At 43.3% G+C, this 27151-nt stretch overlaps 1 protein-coding gene across 2 annotated transcripts in view; it reads left to right on the forward strand.

Annotated features, from left to right (window-relative positions):
- LOC146345184 (5'-AMP-activated protein kinase subunit gamma-2) overlaps window positions 1-26937 on the forward strand; it is a 73749-nt gene extending 46812 nt beyond the window's left edge. For both annotated transcript variants that reach the window (XM_084859369.1, XM_084859370.1), the window contains 5 exons: window positions 4407-4572; window positions 6566-6603; window positions 8494-8640; window positions 22480-22573; window positions 23781-26937. In XM_084859369.1, the coding sequence (XP_084715495.1) occupies window positions 4407-4572; window positions 6566-6603; window positions 8494-8640; window positions 22480-22573; window positions 23781-23812 (477 nt within the window). In that variant the 3' untranslated portion in view covers window positions 23813-26937. The remainder of the gene's footprint in view (window positions 1-4406; window positions 4573-6565; window positions 6604-8493; window positions 8641-22479; window positions 22574-23780) is intronic.
- The last annotated feature ends 214 nt before the right edge of the window (window positions 26938-27151 follow it).

Consider the following 27151-nt stretch of genomic DNA (forward strand, 5'->3'; position numbering starts at 1 on the left):
GCCTGGCAGCTCCTGCCTGCCCAGCAGCATCCGTGGGGGGCTCTCACGGCAGGGGTGGAGTGCACAATTTACCACTCCTTCCACTCCCCTCCTTGTTGTGGGAAAAGAGCAGAATGATAGCTTCTGCTTTCCTTTTTGACTAGACCACCATATCTCATTCATGCAAACTCAGAATAGTAGTTGATTCTAACTAGATCCTGGTTTGTTTTATCATAGTGGAGTTAGAATAAGCCACAGTCTCCCAAGTTTATACTCGAAGGAAACCTGTGTTTTAGGGTGCAATACTATTGCCACTAGACACGATCGAGATGGCCATAGGATTTTTCAGTTTCTGGGAACTGAGTTCAGAGCGAGCTCGTAGGAGGCGTGGTTCATCCCTGGCTCCATGCTCAGAAGAGCAGTGTGGAGCAGCCGAAAAGGGGGCATTCCTGGGGACAGGGAAGGGAGGGGAACCGCGGAAGCACCGCTACACTCTTCCTGTGCGCTGTCCAGCTGCCCCCCGCAGCACCCCAGTTAAACAGCTGAAATCGGCTGTCTAGCAGCAAATGGAGGGCAGCTGGAGCTTGGAGGAGAGGATCCCATCCGCGCGCCACCCAGCCTGTATTGGATAGTTGGCTGCCTCTGAGTTCGGAGTGCCCCGTGGGATTGCGGCCTTAGTAAAAAAGAAAGAAAGAAAGAAAGAAAAAGCTTTCACTCTCATTCATGGAGAAGTGGGGGTGCAGAAGCCCAAGTCTCACCATGGCTCATTTACAATCATCTGGCCCTTCAGATGCTCTAAATCAAGGTCTCCAAACTGTTTGGACCAGTGGGCACATTTGGAATTTTGAGGAAGTGCCATGGGTACCATCACAAAATGATTGCTGTTGTGGAAGTAACCAGTCACAAAACACCCATTTCACAGGAAGGAAAACTGGTGAGGTTAAAAGTCAAGTAACTTCCCCCAAATCCTGAATACATAGTATAGCTGAGGTCTGAACTCCCAAACACAAACCCATTCCTTTGAACCCACAGTTTTTTCTCTCTCTCACCCCATACTCCCAGCACACAAAATCTGCTCATCGAAGTTACTCATATTTCTCTCTCTCAGGATCACCACCCCAAACACATACCCCACACCTTCCCTGCTGTCTCCCCACAGTCGGTAGCCTTGCAGGCCTCCCTAACTAGTCCCATTGCTCTCAACAGCTCTCCGCATCACAGCCCTCCTCCCTCATGTCAGGTTGCCCCCCTCCCCCAGCCTTCCTCACCCCAGTCCCAGTCCCTCTGCTTCCTTCTCCAGGTCCCCTCTGCTCTCCCTTGAGTTACCCTAGCCCTCATCTTGCTGCCCACTGCCATCCCAAGTCTCTCCCCCCCCTTACCAGGCAGTGGCAGAGGAATCCATCCCTTTCTCGGTCCCTTTTTTTTGAGTGGTGGCTGGGAGTACCTCAAAGCAAAGCATTGGCCTCCAGCCACCTGCCATCTTTGCTTCCTAAGGTCATCTCTGGGTCTTTGTGAGCCTGAATTCTTTTTTTTTTTTTAAGAAGAAAGAATCACAACTATGAACAAGGCAGTTCATGGGGTGGGGGTATCTGCATGTGCAGTGGCGCCCAGGGGTACTGCATTGCCTAGCCCTGCTCTAAACCATTTCCCCCAGCTTTTTATAAAGGTTAGGACTACAGTGAGAAGATTATAGCTAAGAACTGTCAAATCACCACATGGAATGGCATGTGTGTGTCTCAGTTCTCTTGTGGCAAATCATTTTGAATTGGGGTGTATTACACTAATAATATTCACAGAATTCAGGTGTACTTGTGAAAATCTGTGGATTGGATCCAGACTAAATTGAATGTACGACCCACTGAAATCAGTGGGACAAGGTAGTTATGACCTAAGGGCTAAACTAGACAATACATCAGATATCTAGCATTTAATACAGCCTACCGTTTTTAACTTTGAAGTATACTGGGCCCCGATCCAGATCAGGACTACCATGTGGTTTGTTGTTGTTGTTGTTGTTCAGTCGTTCAGTCGTGTCCGACTCTTCGTGACCCCATGAACCATAGCATGCCAGGCCTTCCTGTCCTCCGCTGTCTCCCGGAGTGTGCTCAAGTCCATATTCATTGCATCGGGATGCTATCTAGCCATCTCATCCTCTGCCGTCCCCTTCTCCTTTTGCCTTCAATCTTTCCCAGCATCAGGGTCTTTTCCAGGGAGTTTTCTCTTCGCATTAGGTGGCCAAAATATTTCAGCTTCAGTATCTGTCCTTCCAATGAGCACTCAGGGTTGATTTCCTGTCGGATTGACTGGTTTGACCTCCTTACAGTCCAGGGGACTCGTAAGAGTCTTCTCCAGCACCGCAGTTCGAAAGCATCGATTCTTTGGCACTCAGCCTTCCTTATAGTCCAGCTCTCACAGCCATACATTGCTACTGGGAAAACCATCACTTTGATTATACGAATCTTTGTCAGCAAGGTGATGTCTCTGCTTCTTACTATGCTGTCTAGGTTTGCCATAGCTTTCCTCCCAAGGAGCAAGCGTCTTTTAATTGCATGGCTACAGTCACCGTCTGCGGTGATCTTGGAGCCCAAGAAAATAAAATCTGCCACTGCTTCCATTTCTTCCCCTTCTATATGCCAGGAAGTGATGGGGCCAGATGCCATGATCTTAGTTTTTTTAATGTTGAGTTTCAAACCAGCTTTTGCACTCTCCTCTTTCACCCTCAACAAGAGGCTCTTGAGATCCTCTTCGCTTTCTGCCATTAGGGTGGTATCGTCTGCATATCTGAGGTTGTTGATAATTCTCCCGGCAATCTTAATTCCGACCTGTGATTCATCCCACCCGGCGTTTCTCATGATGTACTCTGCATATAAGTTAAATAAGAAGGGCGACAATATGCAGCCTTCTCGTACTCCTTTCCCAATTTTGAACCAATCGGTTGTTCCATGTCTGGTTCTTACTGTTGCTTCTTGACCCTCGTACAGGTTTCTTAGGAGACAGGTAAGGTGGTCTGGTACTCCCATCTCTTTAAGAATTTGCCACAGTTTGTTGTGATCCACACAGTCAAAGGCTTTAGCGTAGTCAATGAAACAGAAATAGACGTTTTTCTGGAATTCTCTTGCTTTCTCCATGAAAGCAAGAGAACCATGTGGTCCCCCCCTAACCACATGGTTCCACATGGAACCATATGGTTAGGGGGGGTTAATCTTTCCCACTCAGACCCCCCCCAATTCATGTGCGTGTCATCCCCCCCTCAAAGAAAGGGGAAAAAAACTTAGATTGGCGCTCTGCACGCCAACAGGTAAAAAAAAAATTAAAGGGTAGGCTCTGCTATACACTACATATTTAACGTATTCAGCTATGGGGCAGTATAGAAGTGTAATAAATAATAATATTTTAACAAATTGTCTAGTTTAGCCCTAAGTCTCATTGAAATCATTGATACTTAAGTGTAGCTAACTTGTTCTGAATCCAACCCTATCTAGACATCGCTGTTTCACTGTTAGGTGGATTCTAGCCTACCTAAATGGTCATAAGATAGCTTAATTGAGGACTGAGCCTGCTCAGCCACAGAAATTGACTGTCCATTGGAAAAGAAAAACAGAAAACTAAGGCGGGGGTGGTGGTGGAGGAGATGGAATAGAAAATCACATGGGAGGGCATGGCCTGCTGGCTGGAACCCTGAACTGGAACACTCCTATTAGGAGGTAAGGTCAGACCACATAATTTTATTGCAGGTTACATTTGTCTATCTTCTTATAACCAGGAGAGTAAACGTTTATGTTATCTGTATGCTCCTCAAGCTCATTTTATTCATTTCAGCATTCCCCTGCCCAATTCAGTGTGCTAAGTGTCAAGGCTGTAAAAAAAAATGTCTAAATGATGCCGGGATTGTGGGGCACTAGGACACTTAAGCATACAACCTTATCTAAAAAGTTACAATCGCATTGTGAAGCTTGGACAAGGGATCAGACAAGCTCTGGATGATATTAAACACATCTCTCAACATGATGTATCATGTTTGAGCAAGAATATGTGTCAGGAGCAGGAAGCAGTTGTGCTTTTTCTGTCACAAGCTATGTCCCCAAAAAGTCACAATCCACACTGAAATGATAAAAGTTGTGAATGTGTTAACTGGGAGATGTAGTGCACTTTCCCATGTGAAAATACAGATATTTGTGCGGAGTGCAGCCTCCCCATGACACAGATGCTACGTGGGCAAAATATGTGTGGGGCTGATGCTAGAACTCAATGTTTAACTTTTGAGTTTAACTTTGAAACCAATATTAGATGTGATCATTCAGACTTGAGTTTGCACACAAATCTTAGGCTTATAAATTCTGTGTGTGATACATTTGAAAATTGTGTGGGTTGTGTAGCTTTAAAATATGCTTGTCAAACAAGTATTTTTTTATTGTGAATTCGTCTAGGTGTCAGAAATGCCAAAGCCTGCCTTTATGAAGAAAAATCTGGATGAACTTGGGATAGGAACATACCATAATATCGCCTTTATACACCCAGACACTCCTATCATTAAAGCCTTGAATATATTTGTAGATAGAAGGATATCGGCACTACCTGTTGTGGATGAGTCAGGTGTGTATTAAGAAACAGAAACGCTGTTGTATGGAAGGGCAGCGTTTATTTCGCTAATGATTCAGTTGTGAGTACTAAATGGTGGGAGCCCTCGTATTTAATAGGGAAAATATAAAGGGGAGGAAGGCTTTGTTAAGATGCCATCATTTAGTCACAACATCTATCTCTAATTATCATCTTGTCTGAATTAATGCCTTTTCCAGCAGACTGTAGTGTGGCAAAATGGCTTTTGCTTCCTATTAGCATTTAAAACCAAAAGCACATCTCCATGTATCCTTTTTTCCACATAACCCTCATCAGATCCTATGGGAACTGGAGTGATAGAAGGTTTTCCTTCTGTTTTCAATCGTGTGCCAGTTCAACAGAATTAACCCTAGGATCATCGGGAGCTGCCTTATATTGAGTCAGACCATGAGTCAGACCATGGGTCCATCTAGCCCAGTCTTGTCAGCACGGACTGGCAGCGACTCTCCAGGGTTTCAGGCAGGGTTTTTTCTTGCCCTGCCTAGAGATGCCGGGGATCAGACTTGGGAACTTCTGCTTGCAAAACATGTAATCTGTCACTGAGCATTCCTGATTTGCATCAGCATCCCCTGTCTGCACTTTTGCTATACCTCTATATTCATTTTACTTTCCTTTCACTCCTCCCTCACTGCCTTAATGCGTAGAAGTGCATGGATTGTGAGTAGACATTTGCATTTTTTTAAATAAAGAACTGTATCTCATTAATTACTTTTTACGGTGAAGTTGTTCAGGCTGAAAACCCACTGTGTGTTCCTAATATTGGGCTGCCCCTGTGCTGACACCCTAATCCTGTGGCTGTTTATTCAAAAGTAGGCATGCATAGAGTGGCAGTCAAAGTTGGGAGCAAGCCCCATTGAACTCAGGATTGACATCTGAGCAAACACACATGGGATCGGGATACAAATCTTTAGTATTGCGTTAGTTCACAAACTCTGCTGAAACGCCATTTTTGCAGTTCCTATGTTGAACCGTCACCATGTTCACTCTGAAGTTTACAGGCAATGTTACTATTGCTTCTATCTAAAGGTCAGAACTTTTTAAAATTAAAATCTTCTCCCCAGTTTCCCCCTCTGTGTTCACTCTCTGCCCTACTCCTCATCTCCTCCAGGCTTCATTTATGTGGTCTGGATTTTTTTAGAGCCTTTCAGGGACTTCGCTTGATACAACTAAATTGCTGTTAACTCCCCCTGGGCCATTGGGGCAAAATATAAGTTTTAAAAAGCCAAAGTTAATGATATTTATTTTATTTATAAAATTACTTATGAGAAATTGCCCCATTTGAAAACTTTTAAAGTATTGAAAATCTTTAAGAACAGGAGAAAAAAAATCTTTTAAGAACATAGCACAGAGCTCTCTTTAAATCATTTCCAGTGCCATGCAGAACAAAACCATTTTAACATCCCACCTAAAATTAAACAAAGAAGGGGCCAATCTAACCTCCTTGAGGGGAGCTTCTACTGGATAATCCACATCCAATCCATCACTGTGTTGCGACAGTGGTTCAGGAGTTCAACAGCCTCCTTGGTATCAGTTGACAAAGAGAGATAAAACTGGGTACTATCAGCATACTGGTGAGATCCAAGCCCCAAACTCCAGATGACCTTTCCCAGCAGCTTCATATAGGTGTTAAAAAGCATAGGGGACAAATAGAGCCCTGAGGAACCTCATAAGCCATGGGTCTGAGCAATAATCCCACCCCCTTGCACCACTGCTTGAGATTTCAAAATAACTAAGGTTTAAGACTGAGACAATCCTACCAACACATACCTATCTCAACTTGATGGAGCTTCACCCTCTGACTGATTTCAGATGCAATCCAGTATGGCAGTTCCTTTGGTACTAACATGCCGGCACTGTACTATTTTAATATTTATTAGTATGCAGCATGGCTGAAACTGTATAGAATTTGTATTTGTTTTGTCAGTTATTCACTGACACATTATAAAGGTTTCTTGTCTTCCATTTTTAGGAAAAGTTGTAGATATTTATTCCAAATTTGATGTAATAGTAAGTACCAACGTTTTATATAATATTTTTCACTAAGTCTCTCACTGTTGCTATTTTATAATATATCTTGACTCATGTGCCATAAGTACTTAGACTGAAGTGGTTTTCAAATGGTAGTTTAGGGAACCATACTCAATATGAAGATAACTTCTCTGAAAGGTTGCTCACCACCTCTGGGCCTGTTCACATGATCAAAATAACCCACCACAGCTTATTTAAATTATGGCACATGCTGGGCATGTATGGGGCACAGTTTCCATAATCACTGCCTAGGTGCGGGTTGTTGTGTTGTCCGAACCTGGGTGGCATTGTTTGTTGGAGGAGGAAACAACCCTCCAATAACCCATGGGCTGTTATGGGGTTATTTTGATCATCCAAACCAGGGCATTGTCTTCCCCCCTTCCCTCTGTCCTGCAGTGTTTAGTAGTGTTTTAAGGCATGCTCTTAGTTCACAGGTTGCATGGTGTTTCCTATAGTGAAGTCCCCTTTGTGTAGGACAGAACCTTAGAGTGGCGGGTGGACTGTGCATGTACATTATCCAGTGAAGAGTTGCCAAAACAGTCTAGCAGTTGGTGGCAAGAAAAAATGACTCAAATCAATCATTTTGTTGCAATGAGCTCATTTCACCCATTAATGATAACGTGGGCAAGAGAATATGATTCCTTAAGGACAAATGTAGTGCCGGGAGCAGGAGGTCTTGTCAGCTCTTCGTGAAGGGCAGCCTGCTCCTCAGGTCCTCCCAGCTGCCGTCCACATTGCCAAGAGGGCAGTACCAGCTTAGTCTGTAGGTTCCCCTCTTTTGAATGCCATTTTCCTATCTAGAACACAACTTGCATCCGCCCTAAAAGTTCACCTGCTTGTATTTTCCACTTTGCCTTCAGTAGCCAAAGAGCTTTTCTTTGGAGCTATTCACATGATATGAGAGCCCACTGTTTAGCCTACAATAAGGCTGCGGTGTGTGCAGGATGTGTGTGGCCGCCACATTGCATATGCAACCCCCACTCTGGGATTGTCATGTCATGTGAACCTGATCTGCATGGGTTATGTGAGGATTAAACAACCCTCGCATAACTCATGGTCTGTTAAGGGTTATGCCAGGTTGTTCAACCCTTGTATAACCCACGCTTGCCAGGTTCACAGGACATGACAACTCCCAGGTGGGGACTGCATATGCAATGTGGAGCCTGCGGATGATGCAGCTCGTCCAAACACGGTCTTAGAGTAGAAGGGAGCTGCTGACAATCAGCGCAGGGCAGCAATCTGCAGTACTCCATGACTTAGTTCAGACATAATGCTGCCCGAGATTAGGAGATCAGAAGCACTTCATGGGTGTGTATGTTCCTCCCTTTTTATCCTCTGGCATAAGCATTCTCTTCCCATCCTGATGCACTTTGAGTTTTGGAACTAACTGTGGTTATGGTTAGCATTATATCTGCATTATGTTTTGCTCTAAACCACTGTTTGTCACCATGGTTATGGTGGGCTTGCTAACTGTGATTTGTGAAAATGGTGGTGTGAATGGTGGTGCAAACTGAAAGGAAAGGGAAATGCCCGTGTGAAGGGAAGGAGATGAGCGTGAAAGCCCACAGGGTTTTTAATTTAGGAGATCAGGCAGCATTAATCCCCACTGAGTTAATGGAGATTAGCATCCACTAATAGAGGCACAGTACTTCTAACTCGCATGCAGGTTTGATCATATATGTTTGTGACATCACTTGTACATGTACATATTTATCTGGATTGCACCCATAGCAGAGCTGAAGGACTTTCTTTTTGTTGTGTTTGTCAAAAGCCATAACAAAGATTACACTTCTGGTCTAAGGGGATAAATATTACATTGGGTGTTAATAAAAAATTGGAATTGAGCCTTATATAAACACTTTTTTTCAGAATCTTGCTGCTGAAAAAACATATAATAACTTAGATATCACAGTGACGCAAGCTCTTCAACATCGCTCTCAGTATTTTGAAGGTGTAGTGAAATGCAGTAAGCTGGAAACACTGGAGACCATTGTGGATCGGATAGTTAAAGCTGAGGTGAGATTTCTTGGACCATAATATATATATGAGTAGCATTGCTAACCAGAATTCCAGAGAGGACCCAGATGATAATGGTACAAGACTTTCAAAATGTATTAGAAGGTTAGAAAGTGCATTTAAACTTATATCCAACCATAATTTTACAAAAGGTACAAGGGATCTACTGTACTTTATGGATCCTTCATCCTAACAGAGACTGACAGATTTCTTAATTATACACAAGACTTAATAAAATTATTGCTGCTTTTGTTTAGAGAATGTTCCTCTTACTGCACCTTCAAAGTGAATTTCGAACAGTATATATTTTCAGCAAATTTAATATTTGGTATGTTCCTGCAGTATAGCCACTGAGAGTTCAAGTGATTGTTCTCAACGCTGGAAAGTTTTTTTGACCCTGCAGATTGTCCAGATTCATATGTAATGGGAAACTGTGGTTTCTGATTATGAGAATGAGCCTAAGGAGGAGATCAGAAGTTCCTGCTTTTGATTTTGAACTAATCAAATTACAGTTCCTCAACTCTGGACATCATGAGAAACTGTGGTTAAACTATTATTAGTGAGAAGAAGTCGGGATCTGAACCCATGGTTAGAACAGTAGCTAGAGGACTTTTTGATTAACCCTGCAATAGACCCTACAGTAGACAAGATAAACCAAAGTGCTTTCAGGAAATGTCTCCAATCCTTATTTTCCCCTCTCTTAGTGGGGAGAGGTGACAGTGGATTTGAGATGAGATTGGTGGGTCCACAGGGAGGTATTATTGGTATTGAGAGAAGCCAGATTTAGGTTGCTGATAGCCTAGGGCACTGATTATATGAAATAGTACCTTCTTTAAATTAAAGAACATAACTGAAGTTCATCATGTACTACTACAAAGAATAATGGGTTTGGAGCCTTAATAAAGCAAGTTGGCCAAGCTTGAATGGAGACTATAATGGCCACCCATGAAAGCATGATTTATGCTGTTAGTGATTGTGTGAGAACTGTGCCTTTTTTAGTTTATTAAATAGTTTACAAGGGCACATCACAGCAATGTGATTTTGGCTAGCACGCCTTCTAAAGAACATTTATTGATAGCTAATGTGTTGGTTGAAAGGTGATGAGAAATAGAAACCTGTTGAATGTCCTCTCACATTTAATATGAAACAATTCCTTTGGGATATGAGCATGTACTAGATAATTCAGCTGTGTTCTCAAAATACTGCATACGTTTTGTATTCTATAGTATTGACAGAATAAAACAGTTCTTCTGGGATGGTATATCCTCTTGGTTACAGGAAGCACAATCACCTTGCAGGCAACGCTAAGGGCCAGATTGGAAATTTTCTCCCCATCAAGTTATCAGAGAACACAATTCCATTGGAACTTGTAAGCCAAGCTCTCAGACATCAACCTTAAAAATGCTGTTTTTTCTCCTGCAAGATGGGTGAATTGGGCAGGGCATGTGTGTGTATGTGTGTGTGCGTGCATGCGAGAGAGAGAGAGAGACTTCCCCTACCATGATCACCACTGTAACTGAGCAAACACTCTCTTAGCTAGCCAAGCCATAGCTTACAGTCTCTTCTTTCCCACCGCCATACCCAAAACAGCTAGCACTATAACATCAAAACATAGTTTGAAATAGTAAAATCCAAAGTGTTTTGAGTTCATAAGAATTGAAATCAGTGGCAGCATTGAACTAGACTCCTAATCCTGCAAATACCCTCACTTATGGAAAGGCAAGAACAGGAGCCAGTTCATGTTGGAGGCAATGGAGAATTTTCAGTATTAACTCTAATAGGTTTTTGTTTCAACACAAGTTTGGTATCCATTTTATTTTACATATATCTAGACACAGTGCTTATAGCTGATGTTGTGGTATGTTTTCAGAAAGATGCCATGTAATCGGTTTCAGAGCACATGTAGATACTACAGTTCCCAACTATACCCGATGAGTTCTTTTTAAAGTAACTGCTCATATTTGTACCATTAAAGTACAAATACCAGCATTGAATTTATTTCTCTTGGAAAATAGGTCTCTGTATTTTGCTTTTTTTATCCAGTAGCATTTTGATTAATGAAGCTGTCAAATTTGAGAAAGATGGCCAATTGATTAGGACTGGGGAACTTGCCCTCCAGCTATTAGAACTAAACTCCCATCATCCCTGACCATTGGCTATGCTGGCTGGGGTTGATGGGAATTGGAGTCCAAAACATCTGGAGGGCTACAGGTTCCCCGCCCCTGGACTATCTGTGTGATAGTCTATACTTAATAGTCATATTAAGCCCATCCATCATAATATCCCTATCTAAAATATTGCCAACGTAAGAGAAACATATATAAAAATAGAATTTCCCCCCCTTTCTGTTTATTTCCTGTGTTCCCCATTTGTATCAGGTGGGTATGACTGCTCAAATACAAGAGAAGAGGAGCTCTAAGTTACCTGGCTGGTACGTAGTTCACCTCTGTCCTAAATTTTTGACATACCTTGACTTGAACCTCGCTGTGTCTATCCCTTTGACAAAGGTCTCTCTTTTGTATTTCATAAAATTCTGTTTAATTCATACCAGAATATTTCCTGAAATGGTTACAGAATTGAAAGATGATTCAGAGAGAGAGAGAGAGAGAGAGAGAGAGAGAGATCATAAAACACAAGATGTTTATCAGGGCTGAGGCCATCTTTGAGATGATAGTAGTTCTTTAAGTGCTTTGTGGGAACTTATCTAACTATTTGGCATCTTGCACATTTGGACATCTTTCCCTTGAGCAACCAATGTCTTACTCAAATGTCTGTGTAAAAGCTAGGAGATCTCTGTAGATGTACATGATTCAAATAGTTGAGTACAGTGGCTGGGTTTGGATGATCAAATCTCAGCTTAATAAACCATGGTATGAATGAGCCTCCTGCACTTGCACAGAGCTGCTTTGCTCCTTCCTTTGTAAGCAGGGATACATGCCAGGAAGCTGCAGTTAACTTTATTTTATATATTTATTTATTTATTTCTCAGTCAGCAAGGGAATGGAGCAGGCAGGAAATAGTTAATTTTTCTTCATGGTCTCTGTGCATCACATATATGGGCTCTGCACCTGCGCTCAGCCTCTTTCTGGAAACGTTTTGGCAGGAACCCTCCCCCACAAACCCCTGCGCATGTACCAGCAGCTTCCCGCCCATTCCCTCAGTTCTCTTTCAACTGCCTAGCAGTAGCCTCTTCAGGAGCTTCCTCCATTCGTGGAGAACTTTTGTCAGTGTTTTTACACTGGTGCTGAGGTCTGTTTATCTCTTTTTCTTCTTTTCATCATTGTTTTTCTTGTTTTGGTCATTGCCTTAAAAAAAAATCCACTGTCTGTTTGTCTTTTCCCATCTACCACAGCTGCGGACTTCATATGGCTGCAAAGGCCCTGTTCCGTAAATGCGTCAAATGTGGGAGTAAGTTGCCCCCCACTGACCCTCACTCTGCCATTTTTGCTTGGGTGAGGGCCATTTACCTGATGCTTGTTCTTTGTGCTATGCTTTCACCAAACAGGCGTGGAAGAATAGATCTGACAAACTAAGGCAGAGCTGTGGAGGAGGGCTTTGTTGGCCACAGATCCAAAAAACTCGGTCACCTCTTGTGTAAAGACAGTGGCTGCTATGTCTTTCTCAAAGCCATTGTCTCCTCGTCCTTCAGGTTCCGCTGAACGGGTTGATCCCCCGACTCTGGGGTGCTCTTTAGCATTCTCGGTAGCAAGGAAGGTTTTTTAAAAAGGCTAAGGTTCCAAAGTCGGGATCTGATAGCCTCAAGAAACAAAAGAAAAAGAGGACTGGTGATAAGCCTTTGAAACCTAAGGTTCCAACACCTCTTCCGTTACTGGATTCACCTACCCATGCTGTCAGGATTCCCTTAGCCCCCAGTTCACTTCAGGGTCATACAGATGCAAATTTCCAGAGAGACTGCGTCTACAACGGAATGCCTTCAGGGGATTCAAATGGAATGTACGAGAGTTGCCAGCCATTTGAAGAGGGAGGTGGTCTCGCTAGCCTAACTTAAGGGGGGGGAGATCCCTCTCTTGTTGTGAGGCCTCTAAGCGCAGCTTTTCACGCAAGGCCAATCAGGTAGACCATCTAAGTTCCACCCTTGCCTTATCTCACTTTGCTCTGCACCTGCGTCTGGCATCTATCAGGTCATCCTCCTGTTTGCTGCCTCTCACGGGGGGGGGGGGTGAGGAGGGACCCTCAGTTTCAGCCATCTGGACATTTGTAGCCTGAGAAGCAGGCCTACTCATCTCTGGACTAGCCTGGGAAAACACCTCCCCCATGTCTGATGGTTCTCCTTCAGAATCTGAACTGGTATCCCACTCCCTGCACTCAGAAACCCCCCTGACATGTGCACTTTCAGTGCTACCGACCACTCCAGTTATCAAGCCAATTTCTATGGCATCAGAAGGTGAAATCCTGTCCCCTCTGCAGCCGGTTTCTTGGAACCGAAAAACTTCTCCATCAGGAGATCATCAATTGTCATCTTCAGTGAGGGATGAGGTTTCTTGACATCGATTGCTGTCCCCTCCCTGGGACCAAGAACATCATCTCCATCCTTCTGAGGTGTTCAGGTCTCCTTATGGTGATCTTCACTATGAATATAAGTATAGGGAGAGGTCCAGGTCCCCTCATGGCGATTGGGATAGGAGTTCCGAATGGTCTTATCCAACACCAAGACATAACGCCTTTGAGGACTGGCATTGTTCTTGGGATCGGGAATATTATTATGATCAAACCAGATACCTTGGAGCGACCTCGCCTCGGTGCCACTCTCCAGCACTGGCAACTTTGTCTCATCCCCCCATGGAAGATGGTTTTGCTCCGCCTGTACCTCCTTGTTCATCATGTCTGATATGGAGCCAGACGGCATCAGTCAAGCCGACACAGTTACCCCTTCACCTGTGGTACAGCTGAATCCTCCATCTGTCTCGGTTCCTGAGCCATCTTTGCCTCATAATTCGGCAGATGACTACCAGCCTGATTCTTCTTCGTATTCCTCCATTTCACCTTCTGTTTCCTCGCCAGGTGATGTGGCAGGAATGCAAGAGGGAGCTTCTCCTTTGGAGGACGTGTTTAATTTTGCTGATCAGGTTAGCAGAATGGAGTACTGACGTGCAGCAACCAGAGCAGCATGTCCAGGACCCAGGTTTTGACGCAGTCCATACTGAATCATCAAAGCTGGTGGCAGTTCCCTTCCAACCCTCCTCCAAACAGTGCAACAGTCATGGAAGACCCCGTCTTCGGTGGCACCAACGTCTAAGTGGCTCGAATTCCTATACCACGTACAAGAGAAGGATACAACATTTTTATATTCACATCCATGACTGAATTCCATCATCGTGGAGTCAGTGCAAGGCTGGTCACAGAAAGTTCACGCCTTGCCTTTCAACAAGGAGGGTAGAAGATTGGATCTTTTGGGGAGACAAGGCTGCATATTGTCACCCTGCTTATTTAACTTATATGCAGAGTACATCATGAGAAATGCCGGGTTGGATGAATCAGAGGTCGGAATTAAGATTGCTGGGAGAATTATCAACAACCTCCGATATGCAGACGATACCACCCTAATGGCAGAAAGCGAAGAGGATCTCAAGAGCCTCTTGTTGAGGGTGAAAGAGGAGAGTGCAAAAGCTGGTTTGAAACTCAACATTAAAAAAACTAAGATCATGGCATCTGGCCCCATCACTTCCTGGCATATAGAAGGGGAAGAAATGGAAGCAGTGACAGATTTTATTTTCTTGGGCTCCAAGATCACCGCAGACGGTGACTGTAGCCATGAAATTAAAAGACGCTTGCTCCTTGGGAGGAAAGCTATGGCCAACCTAGACAGCATAGTAAGAAGCAGAGACATCACCTTGCCGACAAAGGTCCATCTAATCAAAGCTATGGTTTTCCCAGTAGTAATGTATGGCTGTGAGAGCTGGACTATAAGGAAGGCTGAGCGCCGAAGAATTGATGCTTTCGAACTGTGGTGCTGGAGAAGACTCTTACGAGTCCCCTGGACTGCAAGGAGGTCAAATCAGTCCATCCTAAAGGAAATCAACCCTGAGTGCTCATTGGAAGGACAGATAATGAAGCTGAAGCTCCAATATTTTGGCCACCTAATGCGAAGAGAAAACTCCCTGGAAAAGACCCTGATGCTGGGAAAGACTGAAGGCCAAAGGAGAAGGGGACGGCAGAGGATGAGATGGCTAGATAGCATCACGGATGCAATGAATATGAACTTGAGCACGCTCCGGGAGAGAGCGCAGGACAGGAAGGCCTGGCGTGCTATGGTCCATGGGGTCACGAAGAGTCGGACACGACTAAACGATTGAACAACAACAATATATTCTTCCACTGCTCTTGGTCTCCCAGTGGTAAACTATCAGGCCATGATGGCCAGATAATCATCTGTTCCTTTGGGAGAAGATGGACTCCCTTTGCGCTTATCTCCTGGACGACCAAAGAGATCTTGCCAGAGTTTTTCATATAGAAGCCGTCAAAATGTCCAGGTAGCAGAATAACAGTTCCCATCATGAAGCTGACTGTAGTGCCAAGTCAATGGTTGGTGCATCCCCCCCCCCCCCCGAGGCATGCTTGGTTGAGGTCTGAGGGCTTAACTCCTGAGGCTTGATCGCAAACTGAGGATTTGCCTTTTGATGGTGAAAGACTCTTTAGTGCCAAAACTGATGAACAAATGAACTCTGTTCAGAAGGCAAGGACAACAGCCCAAAAGATGGGTTTGGGTCCTCAACCTCCACAGCAACAGTACAAGTCATGCAGGTGGTTTTGTCATCAACCATATTCGGCCAAGCAGCAGTTTGATAGTTATCCTCATTACCAGCTTCCTCAGCAGCAGCAGTAGCAGCCCGCTCCTTCTTTGAAGTATGCCAGGATTGTGGAAGGACTGACTCCTAAGCAGCAGCTTTGACTTTCTGATGTTTGCCATCCTGGTCTCGCCAGCCAACTTTTCTTCGGCTCTGTCCTGGCTTAGTTCCTGCCAACCTGGAGAATAATAACAATGGACAGCTGGGTGTTAAGTATAATCAATCAGGGTTACGTGACAGAGTTTCATACCCTCCCCAGTTGGATGTTGTTTGCGTCACCCTTCCGTTGCTAGCCCTCCTCTTAGAAACGACCACCTTGCTCCAGAAGAGAGCAATTCAAAGAGTTCTTCCATACCAGCCAGAGGATTGTTTCTTCTCCTGGTATTTTACCATACCAAAGCGGGACAGAGGCCTCCAACCAATCATATAATAAATAATACAAAAAATTTATTACTCCCAGAAAATTCAGAATGATCACAGTGGCTTCAATCCCTCCTCTCCTTTGGAAGGGTGTTTGGTTTGCGGCCATAGACCTGAAGAATGCATATTTCCACATAGTGATCACACAGGCTCACCTGAGGTACTTGTGTTTCATCACTGGTTACCAGCATGTTCCAATTTTGAGTCCTGCCCTTGAGTCTGGCAACCGCCCCTAGGATCTTTACAAAGTGTATGACGGTTGTGTGTGCATACCTTTGATTTCAAGACATCAAAATCTACCCTTACCTGGATGATTGGCTCCTTGTCTCGGACTCCGAGATTCCCTTTCTCATGCCATCGAGATTGTTCTCAAACTTCTGAAAGCATTGGGCCTGTATGTGAACAGGGAAAAGTCAACTTTGAAGCTAACACAACAGCTCCAATTTATAGGGGCATTGCTGGATTCAGCAGTTGCACGTGCTTACCTTCCTCAAAAGCAGCAAGAGGAATTGATTGCTCTCGGGGAGACCCTTTACTTTCAGCAGTTAGTCACCACTTACGCTGTGCAGACACTCCTGGGACATATGGCAGCAACAGTCACAGTTGTTCATTGGGCAAGACTTCGAATGCAGCCACTACAGAACTGGCTTCTCCGAAACTTCGCAGACTCCCTCCTGTGGTGGATGCAACCGTGCAACCTATGTCGGGGCGCCCCCTTCGTCCAGGTATCCTCTGTGCAGATATTGACAACAGACGCTTCCCTTTCAGGATGGAGAGCTCACTGTGGTCCACTTCAGATTCAGGGAACCTGGTCTGCAGTGGAAAAGAAACTGTACATAAACTACCTGGAATTTCTCGCTGTTTGGAAGACAATGCACGCATTCGAGACTTGCCTTCGAGGAAGGCATGTGCAGATACTGATTGACAATACAGTGGTGTTGTGGCACATCAAGAAGCAAGGGGGCACACATTCGTCCAAGCTTGTCAGTCTCACGATGGACGTATTCCAGTGGGCAGTCCACCGAGACATGCTTTTGAGCGCTCTTCCCATTGCTGGAGAAGACAATATTTTGGCGGACAATCTGAGCTGCTTGTACAAATTGTCCCATGAATTACACATGTCTACCTCTATCCTGCATTTTCTATTCCTGAAATGGGGTTGGCCCATGGTGGACTTGTTCATGACCCCATCAAATGCAAACTGCAAGAAATTCTTCATGAGAACAGGGATCAGTCGATTGTCGTTGCACGATGCCTTTCAACTTCGATGGCACGGGGAGCTGTTTTACCTATTCTCTCCATTTCCCCTTCTCTTGAGGGTGCTCCAAAAATTAGTACGCTACAGGATGGACTGCGTTGTGATTACTCCTTGATGGCCGAAGCAACCATGGTTTGCAACCCTGCTGTGTCTGTCCAAAAAGCAGTTCTTACATCTTCTGCAATCCTTGGATCTGATCTCTCGGGATCGAGGCAGGATCCGGCACCCAGATCTCGACACCCTGAAACTTAACAGCCTGGAGGATTCAGCATTGAGTACCGTTACTTGGCTCCCATTGGAGGTCCAGGCAGTTTTGGACACAGCTCAGAAGCTGGCTACATGTCGGTCCTATGCAGCTAAGCGGTCGTTGTTTTTGAAGTCTGCAAGTCTCCATGGTTTCAATCCACTTATGCGATTGCCTGGAAATGTTATTTTGTTTTTGCATCACTTGTTCCAGAAAGGTTTAAAGCTTTCGTCCATAAAGTGTTATTTGGCAGCTCTTCCTTTTTACAGAGGGCAAGTTCAAGGTTTTTCCCTGGTCACTCACCCTACTACTTGTCAGTTCTTGCGGGGCTTAAAGAATTTGGCGCCCCCAGTGGAACTCTAGTTCCTCAGTGGAGTCTTTCACACCCTTCTTTCGAAGCCCTTTGAACTTTTGGCCTTGACAGATCTTTGGTTGCTGTTGTGAAAAGTGGTCTTTTTGGTTGCCATCATGGCCTCCAGACATGTTAGTGAGATTTGTGCCGTACGGGTTGATCATCCCTACATGATCTTTCATAAGGACAAGGTTGACCCGAGACTGGACATTGACTTTTTACCAGAGGTGGTCTCTGATTTGCATGTCAAACAATCCATCTCACTACTGACTTTTTCCCCAGACCCATCTTCTGACCTGAAAAGGAAGTTGCATGCTCTGGATGTAAGGAAGGTATTGGGTTTTTATAAGTCAAAGAGCATCTTTCCGTAACACGCAACAATTTTTTGTTTGCTACGGTGGTCCCAAGAAGGGTCTCCCTATCTCTTCTCAAAGGCTGGCTGTATGGATTGTACAAACTATTGGTTTGGCCGCTGACTTAGGCTTGGAGCATCCGTCTCGCGGTTGGGCACATTCGATGCAAGGGATTGCTGCATCTACAGCCTTTGGCAAAGGTGTGCTATTGTCGGACTTACGTAAAGTGGCGACGTGGTCGAAACCCTTGACGTTTGTAAAGTATTACAGACTGGATGTCAAGGCACAGTCTGACTATGCTTTTGGGTGAGAGACACATACCCATCACCAGTAACTGAGCTTGTTAATCATCCATATGTGTGATGCACAGAGACCATGAAGAAGAAATGCAGGTTGCTTACCTGTAGCTATAGTTCTTTGCATGGTCATCTGTGCATTCACACAATCCACCCATCATTCCCACTTTGGTGTTGATATCGAATTCGATGTTGGTACCTAGGTGTGTGTTTTCCCTCAGATTCGAGGCCACGCTAGTCAGTCTCAAGGAACTGAGGGAACGGACGAGAACCCGCTGGTACATGCGTGGTGGATGGTGGGGTAGGGTTCCTGCCAAAATGTTCCTCAGCTTTAGAAGTTTCCCGAAAGAGGCTCAGTGCAGGCTCAGAGCCCGTATGTGTGAATGCACAGATGACCACTTGAAGAATTACAGGTACAGGTAAGTAACCTGCATTTCCCACTTCCATGAAAAGCAAGGCCAATCAGATCAGATTTCTATCCACCTGGAAGACAAGGAACCCATCTCAGTCTTGACTCTGCCTTCCATGTAGAACAGGCTTAATCGGTGGCTCCCAAGTTTAGACTTGGGAGCAGTAACTTTCTTTCTACGTTTTTGTTACGATTTTCATTCAGACTTCTGACATGGGTCTAGGCAGGAGTCTCTCCTTGCTTCCCATTTGTTAGTCCCTGTAATTTTTGTCTCATTGTGGCTGTTTTAAAAAACAGCAATAACTTTTTTTGTTTGCTCAAAGAGACAGAACAAGAAATACTTAAGCCTATCCTTATTGTTCTTTGGTAAGCGTATATGGTTTCGGGAGTGCTTCAATCACCATGGTACCATCTGGTCTAAGGAGTATATCCCACTCCAGCAATCACATGGCCTTCCTTACTCCAGCTCATTTCATGGGCCTGCAAAGGGAGGTAGCATTGTCCGGGTGCAGCTCTCCATGTCCGTTTCTTTCAGAATTGGGCAAGACTATTGGTTGCCAGTTACGTCCCACACGGGAATCATCGGAATCAATTAAGTGATGCTCTCTGGGCAGGCAACAATAAAATTTGAAAACATAAAGATTAAATCAAACAAAAAATCTAAACAGAATAAAACTGCTCCAGTATAAATTAAAATAAGTAAAATGACAGCGGAGCTAAAGGCACTAAAAAGTTTTAAGATTAAAACACCTAGGGATGGGGAGAGGTGTGGGGGAGTCTTCAAGATAATAATATAGGTGCCAGGTGAGCCTCTCTGGGAAGGGCATTCTACAGCTGGGCACCACCACTGAAAAGGCCCCCTCTAGTCACCGTCCATCGCACCTGGAAATGGGCCCCTGGCGATTACCTTAATATATGTGAAAGTAGGCAGTTTCCCAGGTAATCTGGCCCCAAGCCATGTAGGGCTTTAAAGGTTAATACCAGCTCTTTGAATTGGGCCCTGAAACATTGGCAGCCAGCACAGATGGAGAAGTACTGGTGTAACGTGATCATATTGGACAGTCACAGTGCATTGTCTTGCTGCCCAAATTTGGACTAGCTGAAGGTTCTGGACCATTTTCAAAGGCAGTCTCACATATAATGCATACCAGTAATCCAAATGGGGGGTTACCAGAGCATGGATAATTGTAGATAACTATCTCTTCCAGATAGGGTTGCAGTTGGTAAACCAATGAAAGCTGATAAAAGGTGTTCCAAAACACTGATGCCCCTTGTGACTCCAATGCCAATGCTGGATTTAAAAGCACCCCCAAACTCTGAACCTGATCTTTTAGGGAGGAGTGCAGGTTGAACACCACTCAGCTGTGCAAATGAAGTACCTACTAACAGTGCCTCCATCTTACCTGGACGGAGTCTGTTTATTGGCCCTCATCCAACTCATTAGTATGTCCAAGCTCTAGTTCAAATCACCCCCACCTCACCTGAATTAGATGAAAAGGGGAGAGAGAACTGGGTGTTATCCTCAATCCACGTATCCAGATTATCTCTCTAAGCGGTTTCATGTAGATGTTAAATAACATGGAGGGATAAAATACAGCCCTGTGGAACTCCATATCATAACAGCCAAAGGCAGAGCAATAATCCCCCATTACCACCTTCTGGAACTGACCATCCAAGTAGCAACAGAACCACTGCAGTGCAGTACCTTCAATCCCCAACTAGGACAATCTATCTATAACAATTCCATGGTCAATGGTATAAAAAGCTGCTGAGTGGTCCACAAAAATCAATAGGGTCACTGTCCTCCTGTTCCTCTCTTGGCAAAGGTAATCCTGCAAGATGACCAAGGCAGTTTCCATTCCAAATCCAGGACTAGAAATTGATCTAGAAAATCAGTTTAATTGAAGAGTGACTGGGGTTGGCTGGCAACTACATAAACACTCTACCCAGGAGGAGGATGTTAGCAACTGGCTTATAGTTCTTTATGTCTTCAGAGCTCAGTTTTGGTTTCTTTAGGAGCAGTCCCATTCCTGCCTTTTTAAAAAAGGCTCTCAATCACAGCTTGCCAATATATCCGAACTGGGAAACAATGATTAATGGCTTCCAAATAAGCCAAGATATGAAGCTATTGTTTAAAGTTGGCTTCCATATCTTGGAAGCCATTAAACATAGTTTCTGGTTCAGATGCAGTGGGAAGCTATGGTTAACTGCTGCTTCCTGGCTTGTTTCCCCACTCATGCAAAGGGAGGAGCAAACCAGCTGCATGTGTGTGCAGGAGGCTCATTCATATCTTGGCTTCTTAAACTGAGATTTGATTGTCCAAACATTGTCAATCTTTCTTCATTAGATTATAAATAGAAAAGTTTATAGACCTAATCTAGAAAGTCATCTCAGGCAAGGCTGAGAGCTTGTGTCTCTCAAACAGCTGTCCCCTTTCCCCAATGCAGGCCTTGTGTAACTTCTGGACATGAGTGGGAGGGCTTATTGGCCTCGTTGTGGCATAGTCAGGCCTGCATTCCTACATGCCTCTTGAGCACTGCACTATTGACTGCATCCTAGTTCAGTCAACTGGAAGCAAACGTGTGTGTATGTAACTGGAGGCAAACGTGTGTGTGTGTGTGTGTGTGTGTAGAGAGAGGGGGAGAGAGAGAGCTAGTTGCATGGCACTATCTCATGCTTAACTTGTTGCATATTGCCCCCAAAGCAGCTATTGCTGCCATACAACAAACTACTTTCAACATTTGGGAGTTTCAAAAGCAATATGTGAAGAGAGTTTGCTGTTCAGAAGTCCTGCTGAGCCAACACAAACCATCAAATGTACCTAAAATAGCAATCTGGAATGTAGTGCATAAATTGTAACGATACACCATTAGGATGAAATTTTAATTAGGTTATTCTAATTTTAAATATATTTTACCTATGTATGAAACGAGTAACATTACACTTCACTTTTATATTAAAAATAGACTTGTTAGTTTTAGTCCGTTCCTTGTTAGATTATGTCGCAGTGTTTGGGTTACAGACAATATCTATTTTTAACAAGAATGTTCTTCTTGAATATATTTATAATGAGCAAGAATAATTTCTGTTGAACTTTACTTTCAGCTCTGACAAAACAATGAAGAAAATGTCATCTGTGCTCTCAAATCTCTCAGATCTGTGAACAGCTCTCTCAGATCTGTGAACAGATCTTTGATGTTAAATAATACGTTAGCATTTCAACAATTACTCTTTTGTAGCAATGAGATATGAAATGTGCTCTAATACTGTTCAGCACGTACCTGTTTTAATTGTAGATCAACTAGACCTTCAGTTACATGTACAAGTCCACAGAAAACAGTGTATGTGAATGCACAGGGCTAACAGTGAGGGAGGACAGGACTTGTAACTTGCTGCAATGACATACTGGTATAAAACTAAAGAGTTTGATCTAAGCTTGAGTTGGCAGCATTGGGAAACAGAACCAGTTGTTAATGTTTTCTGTTTGTACTTAGCAGTAAATTCAATTTAAATGTGAAATGCGCTCTGGAACAGAACAAAATTGGGTTTTAGAAAGACTTTTATACAGTACTTAATTTGGAGGGCTGAGCATCCTTCTAAATAACTTGATTCTGCTACCTATTAACAACCTGAATGTAGGGTGTTTTTTTTCTTATTGGGAAATTCAGTCGTCTCTTACTGTGTGTTTGTCCCATTTTCAGGTTCATCGGTTGGTAGTGGTGAACGAAGCAGATAGTATTGTTGGTATCATCTCCCTCTCTGACATCCTACAAGCTTTAGTGCTCACGCCAGCAGGTATGGATGCTGCACTTATTTATTATATATCTTTTCTACAGTAGCATCCAAAATAGTTTTCAATCATTTTATCCTCGCACAACTCTTAAAAGGTAGACTGATATTTGCCCAAGGCCTACTCAGTAAGCTTCATGACCGAGCAGCAATCTCTCTGATGTTGGCACCCCAAACTTTGAGCTATACCTCAATGATACCATATCTTAAACACAGGATATTCTTTAGTTATTACTCCCAAAATGAATCATTTTCCATGACCTGAAGGTCCAGATGCAGCTATGCGAACTGGAATACCACTTCTAGTTCCCAGTTGGCCAGGCAGCATGTGGGAGCTCTAAAGCCTACAGTGATCCCTCTCACTCATACAGCACTGTCACGGACAGGTCTGTGCTTGCACGTTCAACCTGCACACCGAGCTGCCTTTGATGGTACAAGTGAACAAAGAAGTTGGTACTGTCCACAATTACTATGAGAACATTTGAGCACCTACAGAAGTTTGGGTCTGGCTCACTGTTGGCCTAGCAGAAAAATTTAAAACGTTGAAAGGTACAGAGTATCTTAGTTGCATTAGTGCTTCAAAAGGGCTGTTTATAGTGTATATTACAAATATTTATTCAAGCTTCTGTAAAAAGACAAAAGTTTTGGCTGAGGCACAATAGGTTTTTAAGAGTATGTCTGAAATGGTTGCTTTAAAATGGGCCGTTATATCAAAGACTCAAAAGTGTGGATACTACTGCGCATAACTGAGATAGATTTTAAGTAGGGATTGGGCATGCTTTTCTGGACCACCAGCAAAGCCTCATACTCAGAGGCTTGGAATTCTCTGCGCATATGAGGTAGGCATAGCTTGCTGTCAGTGTTCCCTGGCTATACTAGGCTTGCCTCTTAAGTTTATGGAGTGGAATAATACTAAACACTGAAATATATACATTCATAAACTAGTGTATGCATTGAGAAAGGAGTGGTGTTGGCTATCACCACCAGCCTGTGAGATGTGTGCAATCATAATAGCAATACATGCACTATCTGAGGGTGGAAGTATCTTAATTTTGCCAGGCACAAAACCTTGTATTCTGAGTGCCAGGCAAATGTAGTGATATAGCACAGCAGAAGCAAACTTGATGAAAGACGTAAGAAATGTGGGTCACAAATGAAAGAATTTGCTGTGCAGAAATGCTCCTCCACATCTAAATTTTTGTTTTTCTATCAGGTGCCAAACAAAAGGAAAGTGAAACTGAATGATTGCTGTGAACGAAAACACCTTTGTAGAAGAACTTGAGTAAAGTTACTGGGTCATCTTTGCCTCAAGAATACTGACAGCAGTAGAGAAGAACAAAATGGTGATGAGAATGTTTGTGTATTGGACTGAGTGATGGGTAGCTAGTCTATTATTTCCCAGTGACTGTCGCAAAAAAGCAGCATGACAAAAAGCTTCTGTATTCAATATAGGCTTGCATTTCAAAATGTTTGCCGAAAGACTTCACCCGGTGTCCATCTAAAATGCACTGTATCCTGAAACAATACCATTTTTTTTGTATTTAATAGAAGTCACTGGTCAGCAACAGATCTCTGACATAAGGCAAGTGTATGGCATATTCATATCATAGTGCCTTATGTCAAAAAGCCAACAATCTGTCATCGCTGTTGCCCATCACAATAAGAGGAAGTATTGTGAGAAACAAGACACTGTATTTGAATATTCAAGTTGCTAAACCTAAAACCAAATCAGTTTCAGCTATCATTAGATTGTCATAAAAAGCTGTAATTCGAATATCAGTAGATTACTTTAAAACTTTAATGACTTTTTTGTGTGGTTTATAAATGTTGCATTCTGAACAGAGATGGTAAAACAAGACTGATTTAAAACCAGCTTTATTTATTTTTATTTTCTGCAATTTTTTTACACATCTTTGGTGGATAGCTAAAACTTCACCATATTCATTAATAAAACATTGATTGTTATATAAAGAAGGACTGCATCTCTCATTACTAAAAACACAGATGTAAGTCATTTTTCTTTTAGATGGATTATACCCAAGAGACCCACAAATCAGGGGTTTATCAAATGTATTGCCATCAGACACAGCTGGCATGTTTAACATGTCTGCAAAAGAGAACAGAAACATTACCCACAGAGTAGTATGAAGAATGTGTGTTGCATACAAACTGACCAAAAGGTAACAATATCATGTTGATATTCCAATATTTACTGAAATCCATGGTGTGCAAATACACTCCAAAGGTCCTGCTGAATAATAACTCCAAATGTTCCTGCATATCCAGAAGACAGCATAATTCACTTAATTACGTTGATTGATTCTCCAAATGCACTCCCAACAGCAAGCTGGGCAGCTGCATAGTCTGGCATATACCATTTTTATGGAGACTAATCCCTCCAAAAGATGAGTTGCTTGTCCATGTAAACTAAACCTGTATTTGTAGTCCAAACTGTAGCTGTTTATAGGGAGGGGCTCTTATCTTTGTAACTATTTTTAGAGCAAAAAGTTCAGAGAAGGGAGCGTTTTTCCCCTTTGAGAAATTGAACAAAGATATGTATAGAAACATTTGAAATTGAAGAGCTTCTCTTCAGTATATGTCAAACTCCTCAAGTGTCTGTTTGTGCACAATATGTTGCATATGACCTTGGGTATGTGAATGTAACAGATTGCTTCCACAATAAGGCAGTATCCAATGCTGCTTGAGCGCTAGCAGGACCCGCCACTTGTGCAACAAGGGTTTAGCACTTTGGATAAGAACCGGAAACGAGCAGAAATGCTCATTTCCGGAACAGGTCAGGTCAGCGGAGCTCACATAAGGGAGTTCTGCTGACCTGCCTTGATTTGGAAACGAGTATTTCTGCTCATTTTGGGGCTTGCTTTATGAGGCGCTAAATCCCTGTTGCACAAGTCATGGGTCCTGCTTGTGCAGTGCAATCAGTGGGAGCACAGCAGTCCGGTTGGATACTACCTTAAGCTTTCCCCCTGGAACTGCCATCCTTTGTTCAGACCATATCATTGCCAACGGCTCCATTACATTATTTGTCTTCTGTGTTCTTCCAGACTTGATTTGCGGTATTTTCCTCAGTAAAATGCAATTGCAGTGCCAGCTGTCGAGTACTATTGAGTCTACTACTGTGCCTTGAATTAGATGTTTCTTCCCTGCAGATTCTGTCCCTTTTATTATTTCTTGTTCAGTGTTTTTTTTTTGGGGGGGGGGATTCATAATCAGTGGTTCTGTAATTATTTAAATTACTTATATTCCACCTTTCTGCCTGAAAACAGCCCTCAAAGTTGGCCGATACACGGATTAATAGGGTAAGCATAAGATTTTTTAAAAATGTATTTATTACATTTTTATACTACCCAGTAGCTAAAGCTCCCTGGGGAACTATGATGCAAAATGTTCAGTCCCCTGCACCATTGGGGTGGGCAATTTGTGGCCCTCCAGGTGTTCTGGTCCACAATTCCCATCAGCCCTAGCCATCATAGCCAATGGTGAGGAATGATGGGGATTGTAAACCAAAATATCTAGAGTTCACCCACCTTAGACGTCGCTGCTGCTGTTCCAACTGTTGCTCTTCAAACCTTCCATAGCGACCATTAGTTGTGGGGGTGGGGATTGGACTTGATGGTCTTATAGGCCCCTTCCAACCCTACTATTCTATGATTCTGTGATTGTTCCTTCCATGGTTTTATCCTCATGGCAAAATAGCTCTGTTTAATACTTAAATAATGAAAAGAAACTAATAATTAAAGGGAGGAACAAATGTTGACTAAGGGGCAATTCATCATTCTTCCCCTCCCCGGTCATGCTGAACAGAAAGCAATAAAACAGCAATAGGGAAGCTACTAATTAACACTGCAGGAGACATTTGCTGAATGGGACTGACTTGGATGCCATTGTTCTGACAGTCTGAGATGGACAGGGCTAGTGCACCATCTAGTCATGTTACGGATACCTAGTCAGGGATGAATACGAGCAACTTTACCTGCAAAATATCTAGCAAATTGCTCACAGAAGGTCTTTGATCCTCGATTGCATAAAGGAGTGTTTAAAGAGTAAAGACTTCAAAGCCATGTACAACAGCTATGAAATCCTGTTTTCATCCACTCCCCAAACCTTTCTTTTCTGACAGGACCAGTAGAAGGGGGGTGCGGAGAGCACTGTGATAGTTTAGGGGTCAAGGCTTCCTGCATAGCATTAGGTTCCCTCATGAAAAAGACTTCAGATACAGATAAAGCTTGGTCAGAGAGGGTTACGCTGATGCAAGAGACAATGAGCCTTTTTGGCTTTTGGCACTGGTGTTATCTTGGTTTGAAATGAGTCATGTTTAGGTTAAATATTAAAATTTAACATACGTAAACTTAATACGTGTCCTTGTTTGTAGGAAACAACTCTTAAGAACAGTTAACAAAGACTATTGAACAACAAAACATACACATCCTGAGTTGACCAAACTGTCTTTAAATTAAACTACAGTTCAAACATTGAGAGAAAAACCATATATACTAATAGAAAACTTATTTGCCATGAGTGGAACCTTATGCAGCCCAAATGGTACCATCCGCACACAAGAGGGAG

The sequence above is a fragment of the Heloderma suspectum genome, chromosome 5 (assembly GCF_057233095.1).
Source record: "Heloderma suspectum isolate Gila_16-S chromosome 5, 16-S_ref, whole genome shotgun sequence".
Taxonomy (NCBI): domain Eukaryota; kingdom Metazoa; phylum Chordata; class Lepidosauria; order Squamata; family Helodermatidae; genus Heloderma; species Heloderma suspectum.